The 13225-nt window shown below is 49.0% G+C and overlaps 1 protein-coding gene across 1 annotated transcript in view; it reads left to right on the forward strand.

Moving 5' to 3' along the window:
- Positions 1-13225, forward strand: part of CACNA1A (calcium channel, voltage-dependent, P/Q type, alpha 1A subunit) — a 196294-nt gene that overhangs the window by 83778 nt on the left and 99291 nt on the right. The window contains 3 exon segments of the mRNA XM_011994944.1: positions 7349-7780; positions 9080-9218; positions 10816-10945. Coding sequence (XP_011850334.1) covers positions 7349-7780; positions 9080-9218; positions 10816-10945 — 701 coding nt within the window.

Raw genomic sequence — 13225 nt, forward strand, 5'->3', positions numbered from 1 at the left:
AAAAAAAAAAAAAAAAGGTGTTTCACAATGTTGAACACCTCTTGGTAAAGTTCCATATACAAAAGAGTCTAGTCTTTCTTCTATTTATTTAGTAGTTGCATTGCAGGAAAATGCAGTGTATATTAAAAACATACAAAAAATATGTTATGTTCTTATGTAAAACAGAGTTAGGTTTAAACTAAAGGCACAGGATCAGATGCAGTGGCTCCCACCTGTAATCCCAGTGCATTCGGAGGCTGAGGAAGGAAAATCAATTAAGGCCAGGAGTTGGAGACCAACCTGGGCAACATAAGGAGACCTCCATCTTTACAAAAGAATTTTTTTTGATTAGCCAGGTGTGGTGGCAGGTGCCTGTAGTTCTAGCTACTTGGAAGGCTGAAGCAGGAGCATTGCTTGAGCCCAGGAGTTCAAGATTACAGTGAGCTATGATTATGCTATTGCATTCCAACCTGAGCAACAGAACAAATCCTTGTCTCAAAAAATAAAATAAAAAGGCCAGGCGCGGTGGCTCACGCCTGTAATCCCAGCACTTTGGGAGGCCGAGGCAGGCGGATCACGAGGTCAGGAGATCAAAACCATCCTGGCTAACACGGTGAAACCCCATCTCTACTAAAAATACAAAAAAATTAGCCGGGTGTGGTCGCAGGTGCCTGTAGTCCGAGCTGCTGGGGAGGCTGAGGCAGGAGAATGGCGTGAACCTGGGAGGCGGAGTTTGCAGTGAGCCGAGATCACGCCAGTGCACTCCAGCCTGGGTGACAGAGCAAGACTCCGTCTCTAAATAAGTAAATAAACAGAAAAAGAAAGAAGCCCAAACAAACTAACAGCACAGGTAATTACAAGCAAGATTTTTCAACTCTTTGAGAGACATTAGAAAGTCACGAAGGGGAAAAGATAAGCCTTTCCCATATGGGACTGTCCTGTACGTGGTAGGGTATTTAGTATAACTGCCTACCATTCTCTAAGTGCCTGCGGTGCCCCTCAATCATTATGTTATTGGGTTTCCACATAGTTCTATAACACCTTCCTGAACGCCATTGTTCTAGGTCATTCTTTCACTTCAGTCTTCTCCTATGGGTTTATGCATTCATTCAGTTAGTATTTACTACGTGCCTATTATATTCTAAGCTCTTGCTGTGAGTTCAGTCATGTAACTACAGGTGAAGTGGTCTGAGGCATTCTGAGAAATATGATCAAGAAACTGCTCCCAGGGTCTCAGGGCAGGTTTTCAGAGGAGCAATCTGAGAAGGGAGTAGAGTGTTTTAGTCTAACAACAGCATGTGCAAAGGCCCTGGGGTGGACCAGGAGGAGGCCAGTTTGCAGGATATGAACAGTGACAAGAAAGTGACGGACAAATTGAAGGTGCATTGATGAGACTCTGAGGCCGTCAGTCACTCAGGGGAATGAGAGGTCAAAAAGGGAGTTTAGGTGGAATGAAGTGTTTACCACAGCAGTCTATATATAGTAAAGACCAATGAAGAGCCAGGTACAGGCCAGTGTGATGGTTCATGCCTGTAATCCCAGCACTTTGGGAGACCAAAGCAGGTGGATCACCTGAGGTCAGGGGTTCGGGACCAGCCTGGCCAACATGGCGAAACCCTGTCTACTAAAAACACAAAAAATTAGCCAGACCTGGTGGTTGGATGCCTGTAATCCCAGCTACTTGGGAGGCTGAGGCACAAGAATCGTCCCAGGAGGTGGAGGTTATAGTGAGCTGAGATCACACCACTGCACTCCAGCCTGGGCAACAGAACAAGACTGTCTCAAAAAAAAAAAAAAAAAAAAGCCAGGTACAGTGGTATGCACCTGTAATCCCAGCTACTCAGGAGGCTGAAGCAAAGGATTGCTTGAGCCCAGGAGTTCGAGACCAACCTGGGCATTTAGAGAATGGGAAGCTGGTATATTAAATACCCTACCATGTACAAGACAGTCTCATACGGAAAAGAATTATCCTTTCCTCTTCATGACTTTCTAATGCTCCTCACACAGGTGAAAAATCTTGCTTGTAATTATCTGTGCCTTTAGTTTGTTGGTTTATTTAGGGTTTTTTTTTTTTTGAGTCAGGGTCTTGCTCTGTTGCCTAGGTTGGACTGCAGTGGCATTGCTCATTTTAGAGATGAGCAAGACCTCATTTCTAAAAAAAAAAAAAGAAAGACCACTGATTATTAATTACTCTTGCTATTGTTACTAATATTACTATTATTATCAGCCTTATGAACAGATCCAGTATTATTGAAGGAGGCAGAGTGACAGGGACAGAATGTCTCTCCCTAACAATATGCCAGGAAGAGGTTTTGAAAGACAACAGTAAACACTGGAGATTACAAAAGCAACAAAGCCTAGTTGTGAAAGGCAAGGACTTTGGGGCAGGCAGTCACATTCCTGCCCTATCACTTCCAGGCTGTGTGACTTTCAGAATTTCACTCCTCCTCTCTGGGCCTCCATTTCCTCATCTGTAAAATGGGGATAAGACTAGTAGCTCCCTCCTATTCTGGGTACAAGATTTAACTGAGTTAGTACGTGTAAAATGCTTTGAGTAGTTCCTGGCTTATAACAAGAGCTCAATAAATGTTAGCAATTGTTTTGTAGAGTTTTGGGGTCTCACTACGTTGCCCTGGCTGGTGTCAAACTCCTGGCCTCAAGAAATTCTCCCACTTTGGCCTCCCAAAGTGCTGGATTTACAGGCATGAGATACTGTGCCTGACCATGTTAGCTATTATTAATATGAATATTATTAAGTACTCAGTGAATGCTATTTTGAGCAGTAGTAGTAAGCACTCAATAAGTGTCAGCTAATGCTATTATTAATACTCTCATCAATAAACATAAAAAAAAATAAGGACCCAGCTTGCCCAAATCCCACAGATGGTTCCTGCTCCCTCTCTTCTTCAGAGGAAGAAAATATCTCCCCACTTTCACCCCCAAAGCCTCGGCTGGCCAGACCCCCATTCTGAACCAGGGGAGCACTGCTAACTCCATTATGAATAGATACGTCAAACAACCCGGCCGGGAGAAGCATTATTCGTTTGGCTGATAAAGAGGTTCTAAGGCTCTTTGGAAATAAAACTTCATGAAGATTCATGCACTTTAAGAGGAAAAAAAAAAAATCCAAGATCAGTCATTCATCTGCTTTAAAAAAAAGTGGGAAAGATAAAACCTTATTTGAGAATATAAAATAATAAAAAGACATTTTAGTTCTCTGTTGTGGCAAAGCCAGTGGCCTTCCGAGGTCTGCCTTGTGCATGTTTCTTCTTCTTCAGCCATTCCTTGAGGCTTTTTGCAAACGTACCCTGTGTTTTTCATTCTTCAGCATATTGATAATTTTTTTTTTTTTTTTTTTTGAGAGAGAGTCTCACTCTGTCACCCAGGCTGGAGTGCAGTGGCGCGATCTCTGCTCACAGCAAGCTCCACCTCCCAGATTGACTCCATTCTCCTGCCTCAGCCTCCCGAGTAGCTGGGACTACAGGCGCCCACCACCATGCCCGGCTAATTTTTTTTTTTTGTATTTTTTTTAGTAGAGACTGGGTTTCACTGTGTTAGCCAGGATGGTCTCCATCTCCTGACCTCGTGATCCACCCACTTCTGTCTCCCAAAGTGCTGGGATTACAGGTGTGAGCCACCGTGCCCGGCCACATATTGATTTTTTTTTTTTTTTTTTTTTTTTTTTTTTGAGATACGGTCTCGCTTTGTCACCCAGGCCCCGGAGTACAGTGGTGCAATCACGGCTCACTGCAGCCTCGACTTCCTGGACTCAGGTGATTCTCCCCCCTCAGCCTCCCGAGTAGTTGGGAACTACAGGCGTGCACGACCATGCCTGGCTAATCTTTTGTATTTTTTTGTATTTTTTGTTTTGCCATGTTCCCAAGGCTGGTCTCCAACTCCTGGGCTCAAGCGATCCTCCCACCTCAGCCTCCCAAAGTGCTGGGATTACAGGAGTGAGCTACTCTGCCAGGCCGATCATATTTTTTTTCCTTTTTATTCACTTTGTCTTCTCCTCATTCCTACCTTCATCTGTCTTTCAGTGGCCCACTCCAGTGAAAAGTGGACTGACGCACATTCTATTTCATATAATTCAATGGCTGCTGGCCCCAGATCCTCCATACCAGGTGGCCGAGCCCAGTGGCCCTGCAGGGTGGACAGAATGAGGGTGGAACTTTCCCAGACTCTCAGTAAAAATCTGTGGAGGATAGAGCATCTGCCTCTCCCTTGAAGCCAGGCAGTGCCTCCTCCCAGGCCTATCTGGGTGCAAAGGGAACTTTTGCCAAGAGCTGCTCCACTGTAGAATTCTTATCTCTGCTGTTCGCATCCTAATTCCACCTGCATCTGTCACCATGACAACCCACTCCCCAAAAAGAACAGCAAGAGAGATGCTGGACTTTTGACCTCCACAGTTTATCCTGCATGGGGGCAGGGGGTGGTTAATTCTTTAGCACTCTAATTCTTACGGCACCCCCAATGGGCCCTAGTTTTTTGTTTGTTTGTTTGTTTAGAAACAGAGTCTTGCTCTGTTACCCAGGCTGGAGTGCAGTGGTACAATCGTAGCTCACTGTAGCCTCAAACTCCTGAACTCAATTGATCTTCCCACCTCAGCCTCCCAAGTAGCTGGAACTGCAGCCTCATGCAACCACGCCCAGCTGATTTTTTTTTTTTTTCCTTAGAGATGGGGTCTCACTATGTTGCCCAGACTGATCTCAAACTCCTGGGCTCAAGCAATCTTCCTTCCTCAGCCTTCCAAAGTGCTAGGATTACAGGCGTGAGCCAGAGTACCAAGCTGCCTGATTAAAGCATTGAACACCAGAGAGCCCAGCTCAGCTGTTTTCCAGCTGGGTAACACTGGGCAAATGACTTTGCCTCTCTGAACCTCAGTCTCTTCCTCTGAAATGGGGCCAATCACTATACCCATCGCAGATGCTGGTGGTTGCAGGGATGAAATGAGTTAATACGTGAGGTCCTTAGGACAGAGGGGTGGGGCTGAGCAATAAACAGAGACTGCTGTTATTATCACCCCCACATAATCTGATCTCGGGGTCTGAGTGTGCCCCAGGCAAGGTGTCCGCAGTCCTCCGCAGAAGGATGCCAAAGTGATTAGCTGGCACAAGAATGCCGTGCAGAGCAGGTGTTATGCAACTGGCCGCCTATTCCAGGCAGAGGATGCCAGATCCCCAGGGGGAAGGGGGAAGGGGGAAGGGGCCCAGCTTCAAAGTTTTCTGCCCCTTTTGAGTTCTCCTTGGAGACACTTTGGAAATGAAACCTCCTGGAAATTGATATTAGGCCTCTGCAGGCTGAGCTTGTTAAAATTTCCCAACAAACAGCCAACAGAAACTCTATGAGGAAGCAAAAACAAGACAAAACAAACATTGGCAGACCCTTTTCCATCCGCTCTTGGTAGATGGTATTCCTCTAAGAAAATGCCCCCACGAGTTTCTCCATGGCCTCTTGAGCTGGTGGCCAAAGGATTTAGGTTCTCTTTGAAATTATAACTTAACTGAGCCTGCTTTATGGTAGGGATCTCTCTCTCTTGAATGTGTATATACATATACAGGGCCAGGTGTGGTGGCTCACACCTGTAATCCCAGCACTTTGGGAGGCCGAGGCAAGTGGATCACTTGAGCCCCAGGAGTTCAATACCAGCCTGAATAACATAGTGAGACCCTCTGTCTACAAAAATTAGTAAAAGTAACCAGGCACAGCAGTGTGTGCCTGCAATCCCAGCTACCTGGGGTGGGAGGATCGCTTGAGCCCAGGATTTAAAGGTTGCAGTGAGCTATGTTCACACCACTGCACTTCAGCCTGGGCAACAGAGCGAGACCCTGTCTCTTAAAAATATATTATTATTATTATACACACGCATACCCACACACACGCATTACAGATAATGAGAAAATACTCTCAGCCAGGTTTTCACGTGATACACAACTTCTCAAAAAGCATCACAAGCAGCTTAGAACTAGGAATTTCTTTGTGGACTGTCCAAGATGTTGAGGAAATACTGGTTTAGAATTTACCTCATTTAGGCCAGGTACGGTGGCTCACGCCTGTAATCCTAGCACTTTGGGAGGCCAAGGCCAACAGATCCCTTGAAGCCAGGAGTTTTAGCCTGGCCAACATGGCAAAAATCTTGTCTTTACTAAAAATACCGAAAAAGAAATTAGCTGGGTATGGTGGCACACGCTTGTAGTCCCAGCTACTCTGGAGGCTGAGGCAGGAGAATCACTTGAACCTGGGAGGCAGAGGTTGCAGTGAGCCGAGATCACCGAGATCGCACATTACCTGTCAGCCTGGGTGACAGAGCAAGACTCCATCTCAAAAAAATAAGATAGATAAGATCCACGAGTTTCTCCATGGCCTCTTGAGCTGGTGGCCAAAGGATTTAGGTTCTCTTTGAAATTATAACTTAACTGAGCCTGCTTTATGGTAGGGATCTCTCTCTCTTGAATGTGTATATACATATACAGGGCCAGGTGTGGTGGCTCACACCTGTAATCCCAGCACTTTGGGAGGCTGAGGTAGGTGGATCACTTTAAGGTCAAGAATTCGAGACCAGCCTGGCCAAAATGGTGAAACCCCGTCTCTACTGAAATACAAAAAATTAGCCAGTCGTGGTGGTAGGTACCTGTAATCCCAGCTACTTGGGAGGCTGAGGCAGGAGAATCGCTTGAACCCGGGAGCCAGAGGTTGTAATGAGCTGAGATCATGCCGCTGTATGACAGAGCAAGATTCCATCTTGGAAAAAAAAAAAAAGGAGAAAAGAAGGAAAAGAAGTAAGATGATGGGGAGTTGTGGAAACCTGTCAGTGGGCATGTGAAGGTCTTGAACTCTGACCAAGAATTGAACAGCCCCTTCTCAATTCCAGGCGCTACAGGGATCTGGGACACAACTTCTCCCTGACCAAATTGTACCCTTCCCTTTTCTTTTTTTTTTTTTTTTTTTTTGATGACAGGGTCTCACTCTGTCACCCAGGCTGGAGTGCAATGGGACGATCACAGCTCTCTGCAGCCTCAACCTCCCAGGCTCAAGCAGTGCTCCCACTTCAGCCTCCCAAGTAGCTAGAACTACAGGCACACAGCACCACGCCTGTCCATTTATACATTTTTTGTAGAAATGGGGTCTCACTATGTTGCCCAAGCTGGTCTTGAACTCCCGGCCTTAAGCAATCCTCCTGCCTCGGCTTCTCGAAGTGCTGGGATTACAGGGGCGTGAGCCACTGTGCCCAGCCCAAGTTGTACTCTTGAAAGATGGAATCTTAGCTAGGATCCTGACCTGTTGCGTTTTATCCTAACTCAGTTGTTCGTTCTTTTTCATTCACTTGCCTTCCTCAGAGAGAACCAGGGCTCTGGGGTCCCTGTGTCAGGCCCCAACCTGTCAACCACCCGGCCCATCCAGCAGGACCTGGGCCGCCAAGACCCACCCCTGGCAGAGGACATTGACAACATGAAGAACAACAAGCTGGCCACTGCGGAGTCGGCCGGTCCCCATGACAGCCTCGGCCACGCCGGCCTGCCCCAGAGCCCAGCCAAGATGGGAAACAGTACAGACCCCGGCCCCACGCCGGCCATCCCTGCCATGGCCACTAACCCCCAGAACGCCGCCAGCCGCCGGATGCCCAACAACCCGGGGAACCCATCCAATCCCGGCCCGCCCAAGACCCCTGAGAACAGCCTTATCGTCACCAACCCCAGCGGCACCCAGACCAATTCAGCTAAGACTGCCAGGAAACCCGACCACACCACGGTGGACATCCCCCCGGCCTGCCCACCCCCACTCAACCACACCGTCGTGCAAGGTGAGACCCTCCGTCCTCACATCGCTGGGCAGGGGACCCGGCGCCCCTGGAGCCAGAGGCTCTGCTGAGTGACCCTGGACTGTGACCCCATCTCTCTGGCCTCAGTTTCCCCCCTGGAAAATGGGCATAGATGTAGTTTCCTACCCCGCAGGGCTGTGGAACATTCAGTGAGATAATTTGAGGACAGTGCCTGGCACGGGGACGTGTTCGATCAGGTTAGCAATATCTCCTACGTCCTTCCTTCCCTAGGGGAGCCAGGAAGTCACCCCGTTTGAGGAGCAATAGGGTCCTCTGATGGAAGCTTGAGGGGATCAGATGATTGATTCTCTCGGCCCAGCACTGTCCAAAAGAAATGTAACACAGGCCACATGCAAATGTCAGTTTCAACTTTCTAGTCGCCACATTAAAAAAAGGGGCCAGATATACTGGCTTGTGCCTGTAATCCCAGCACTCTAGGAGGCCAAGGTAAAGGGAGCCAAGAGGGCACCACTGTGCTGCAGCCTGGGTGACAAAGCGAGACTCCGTCTCAAAAAAAAAAAAAAAAAAGAAAAAGTAGTGAACTGCTGAGTAGATGATGTCTTAAGTGCCTCTAGTGTCAGTTCTGTGTGAGAAATTTTCATGGGTCTGCTGGATAAAGGCTTTCCATGGTCCTGAGACCTAAGATCCTAAGATCTTGTCACTGTGCCCATTTTATGGATGTAGGGACTGAGGCTCAGAGAGGCTCAGCCTGCCCGTGGGCACATAATCTGGCTGGGCTGCAGAATGGAAGCTCCAGAGGCTGATAGCTCCTCCCCCCGAGTCAAGAGAGGGGTGCTAATGGGGGCACGCCGTGCGGTTTATGGGAGGTCTCAGTATTTCCATCTGTTCAATGGATCTCTTGGCACTGTCCCTACCTGCCTGCAAGTGAGGACGTGAAGGTCCAACAAGGATAGGGGCAGGTCTGTGTTAATATCCCGTGAGGGCCCCACCACACTCAAGGCTATGGAGTGGTTGAGAGCAGGCTCTCGGGGGCCAGGCCTCCTGGGTTTCAAATGCCAGCTCTGCCACTTCCTGCTGTGTGACCTTAGACAAGTCACTTTACTTCTCTGTGCCTCAATTTCCTCATCTGTAAATGGGGGATCAGAATATATCAACCTCAGGGCCATACAAGGGTTCAGTGATGTCATAGGATGCCTGGTATATACAGCAGGCGCTTTATAAATGTCAGCAGCTTCTTGCCTGCCCTGGGAGTACACAGGAGTTCCCAGAGACTTGTGGGAAATTGTGGAGGGAGCCCTGTGTTGGTTCTTGTCCCAACAGTGAACAAAAACGCCAACCCAGACCCACTGCCAAAAAAAGAGGACGAGAAGAAGGAGGAGGAGGAAGACGACCGTGGGGAAGACGGCCCTAAGCCAATGCCTCCCTATAGCTCCATGTTCATCCTGTCCACGACCAACCCGTGAGTATGGCCCCCAGCAAGGGCAGGGGGACCTGGGGCTCCCACCAGGGTAGTAGAATTCAGGCCAGATAGAGGGCAATGAGTGAGTGTTAACCACCATGAGTCCAAGGGTACCTTTGAACAAACTGAAAACAGATGCTCCTTCCTTAAGTCATGTAAGATGATTTGTCACAATATACTGACTTTGTTGGAAGAGATCCCCTTCCTGCCCTCCGCTAGAAAATCATTGTCATAAATATCCAGATCTATGCTGTCTGTGATGTAAGAGGCACCCCCTTAGAAATGGCTGCCTTGTGTAGTACACAGCTTGAACAACTGCACATGGCAGCCCTAGGACCCAAACTCTGTTCCTAACCTAGACTCTGTAAGTGTTTAGATTCTGGGCGGACAGTCTCTGAGTTCCATGGCCTTCTGTCTTGGGCATCTTTGAAACGAATAGATTATTTAGGGGAGAATTATCCTGTGAGTGTCGTGGTGGCTGGGAGGTTATTTCAGAATTGAATGTCTCCCAAGGCTATTTCTTGAAAGCCTGACCCCTCAAAATGCTTCTTGATAATGAAGGATCATGTCAGATAAGATGGGGGGAAGCTGCTTTCTATAATCTGCCTCTTGGCAACTCACTCTGAGTAGTAATAAATAAAAGTACTTTTAAAATACTTTTTTATTTCATTGACTTATCGATTTTTACTAAGGAAACACTTATGTGGTATTTACTCAGTGCCAGGCACTGTTCTGAGTGCCTTAAAATTTTTTAAAAATTTCTCTGAGGTTGTTAGTATGCTTAGCTCCGTTTGACAGATGAAAAACTGAGGTCCAGAGACGTGAATTCACCTGCCCAAGGTCACACAGCAAGCCAGTGGGAGAGCTGGAGTTTGAGCCCAGACACTGGCTGTAGCCTCCTTGTTCTTAATCACTCAGCTCTGCCATTCACACAACCTTATGGACTATTTGTTATTGGCTCCACTTATTAAGAGGTTAACTGGCACATCCCATTGGTACCTTCAAGGCTCTGATAAGGCCTGCAGTTCATAATTTCAATAACTAACTTTTTGGAGCCCCTATCATGAGCCAGGTATAGATTAACTCTCGGGTCTCACGATTTTGTGAAGTAAGCATTAGTATTATGGCCATTTTACAGATGAGGGCACCAAGGCACAGAGGGGACAAGCAACTTGCCCAAGGTCACACAGCTAATTTTTAAAAAAGAAAGAAACCTACTTAACCCATAGATTCACAATATTGTTTGACCCTGGGACATTTAATATCGAAAAGGCTTTTTATCTCCTACAGAATTAAGGACCGTATTTCTTCAACCTAGCTTAGGGATCAAGATATTTCAAGAGGGTCGTTTGGGAGTGATAGGGACATTGTTAAACAGGGCATGTGAATGTCTTCTCTCACCAAGGTCCCCTCTGCCTTCTTGGGGTTCCAGGACCCAGAGAGGGCCCCCACCTGGAGGAGCTTAATAGTTTGTTGTGTATGAGGCCTTGGAGGTCGGAGATCTCAGGTAGTGATAGGTAACATGAGATTATGGAAGAAAAAGGTTTGCGAGCCTGTGGTCTGAGTGGACCTCTGCACACGCATCTGTCTCCAACAGCCTTCGCCGCCTGTGCCATTACATCCTGAACCTGCGCTACTTTGAGATGTGCATCCTCATGGTCATTGCCATGAGCAGCATCGCCCTGGCCGCCGAGGACCCTGTGCAGCCCAACGCACCTCGGAACAACGTGAGTCCCACAGAGCACGCCCCTTCCTAGCCTGGCTCCTCTGCCTCAGGCCACTTTCTCCTGCATCCAAAATGCTATAGGTAGGGTGGGATGTTGGGGGCACCCCTAGGCATAGCCCTTATGGCTGTTGGTTGAGAGGGGAAGCTCTGATTCCTTGGGGATGCTCTTGGAAGTAAGACATTCCTTGAGGCAGTGGCTGTGTGAGCCTGGTGGGGAGGAGGTGGCCCAGAGTGGCTGGGGCTGAAAATTGCTGGATTCTTTAATGGAGGCGTGAGACTAACAGGATATGGATGTTGCACACTCTCTACATGGAATCGGGGGGTTACTGGGGCAGGGGCGGTGCTCAGAGGTGGTCCCCTCTGCAGTAGACATTTCCCTTTGGGCACGAAGCTCTGAAAGAAACAACTATTTGGTTCAGAAAGACAGCCTAAGCTTTCGATTTTTATGAAAGCAAGCCCCTTTGCAGGTGATGGGTCTCTTGACAATCCCTGTTAATTGAGCACTTGCTGAGTCCCAGGAAGAAACTCAGCATGAACCATCCCGTTTCATCCTCACAATGCACCCCCGCTCCTTGCCCAGGCATCCCCACTTGACAGATGGGAAAACTGAGGCTCAGGGGAATGAAGGAGTGGTAAGTGACCTGTCCGGGGTCACACAGCAGAATTCCAACTCCGCATCCCCCAAAGCTCCTGCTGCTTCCCCCAGCTGTCTGCATTTACTAATCACCTACTGTATGCCACGGATGGGTGTGCGTAGCCCCTTTGAGTCCTGACAAGCAGGAATGAGTGCATGCTTGTGGTTGAGATGGGGAAACGGAGGCACCAACAGGCAAGGGCGTGCCTCGACCATGGGCTGCGGGCAGAGGCTTGTCCCCAGGGCCTGGTAGAGGGTGGACTGGTGGCTCCTGTTTCCCTCCCCAGCTCCCTCCCCCATCCCTTCCCTCCCAGCCCAGAGCCAAAGAAGTGTGTTTTCTGCTGGTCTGAGGCTCTGCTGCCCTGGCTAAGTAGGTTAGGACCCAGGCAAGGCTGGCAAGCCCCATCCCTCAAGCCCACCCACAGCTTACCATGCACTTTCCCTTCCTTCCCAGGCCTGGCAGGCCCCCCCAGGGACCCCATGGGGGAGATGGAAGGAAATAATTAGAACACAGCTCCCCGAGGAAGCCAGAGCCAGTGCCCAGCCTCCTCATAGCCGGCTCAGTTGCTTCCTCTAGCCTGGGTTCCCCCAGAGGCCTCCAGGAGCCAGGCATGGGGAGGGGGTGTCCCAGGAGGGGTCCACAAACCCCCTGCTGGCTGGAGGAGGCTGGGGAGGGCACAGGCATGGATGATGCGGGGGGGCACGGCAGCTCCCAAGGCTGAAGGGAATCTAGGCAGCGCTCAGATCGGACCCCAGGGAGTGTTTGCAAAGAGCATTCAGCTCCCCGGCCCCCTCCTTCGTCCATCTCGCAGCTGAAACTTCTCTACAAGAACACTGTGGCCCCATAACGTTCACACCACGTAACCGCCATCCAGGGCAAGAAATAGAACAAAAACGCCCCACGCGGCATGTGCCTCCTCGATCCCCCACCCCCACTGCCTTCCTTCCCTCTGGAGCTGCTAGGGACACTGTCTGGAGACATTTTTGGTTGTCACGACAGGAGAGGGGAGGTGCTCCTGGCATCTGGTGGGTGGAGGCCAGGGACGCTGCTCAGCACCCACCGACACGCAGGACGGCCCCCTCTCTAGAGAACGATCCTTCCCCAAATGTCCACAGAGCCCAGCCTGAGAAACCCTGCCTTACAGGTAACCACGACCCCAGCTTCTGGAATGAGCGTTTCTCAGCTTCTCTCTTTTTTCCCACCTGCACAGACTTTTTTTTTTTTTTTTTTTAAGAAACAGTGTCTCTCTGTCGGCCAGGTTGGGGTGCAGTAACGTGATCATGGCTCACTGCAGCCTCAACCTCCTGGGCTCAAGCGAGCCTCCCAGCTCAGCCCCTCAGGTAGCTAGGACCACAGGCATGCACCACCACACCCAGCTAATTTTGAAAATTCTCGTAGAAACGGGGCTTCGCTATGTTGCCACGCTGGCCTCGAACTCTTGACCTCAAGTAATCGTCCCTCCTCAGACTTCCAGAGCCCTGGAATTACAGGCATGAGCGACCGCACTGGCCAATTCTTAAAAACTAGAATTTATGTTTGCTGTTCTGTAACATTCAATAAATGCGACACCTATGCTTCCCCTTGTCACCCAACATTGTATCTGCACTAAGTGAGTATATGTTGCTGTTGCAGGATTGATGGGCATT

This window comes from Mandrillus leucophaeus, unplaced genomic scaffold (genome assembly GCF_000951045.1).
Source record: "Mandrillus leucophaeus isolate KB7577 unplaced genomic scaffold, Mleu.le_1.0 Scaffold463, whole genome shotgun sequence".
Lineage (NCBI taxonomy): Eukaryota > Metazoa > Chordata > Mammalia > Primates > Cercopithecidae > Mandrillus > Mandrillus leucophaeus.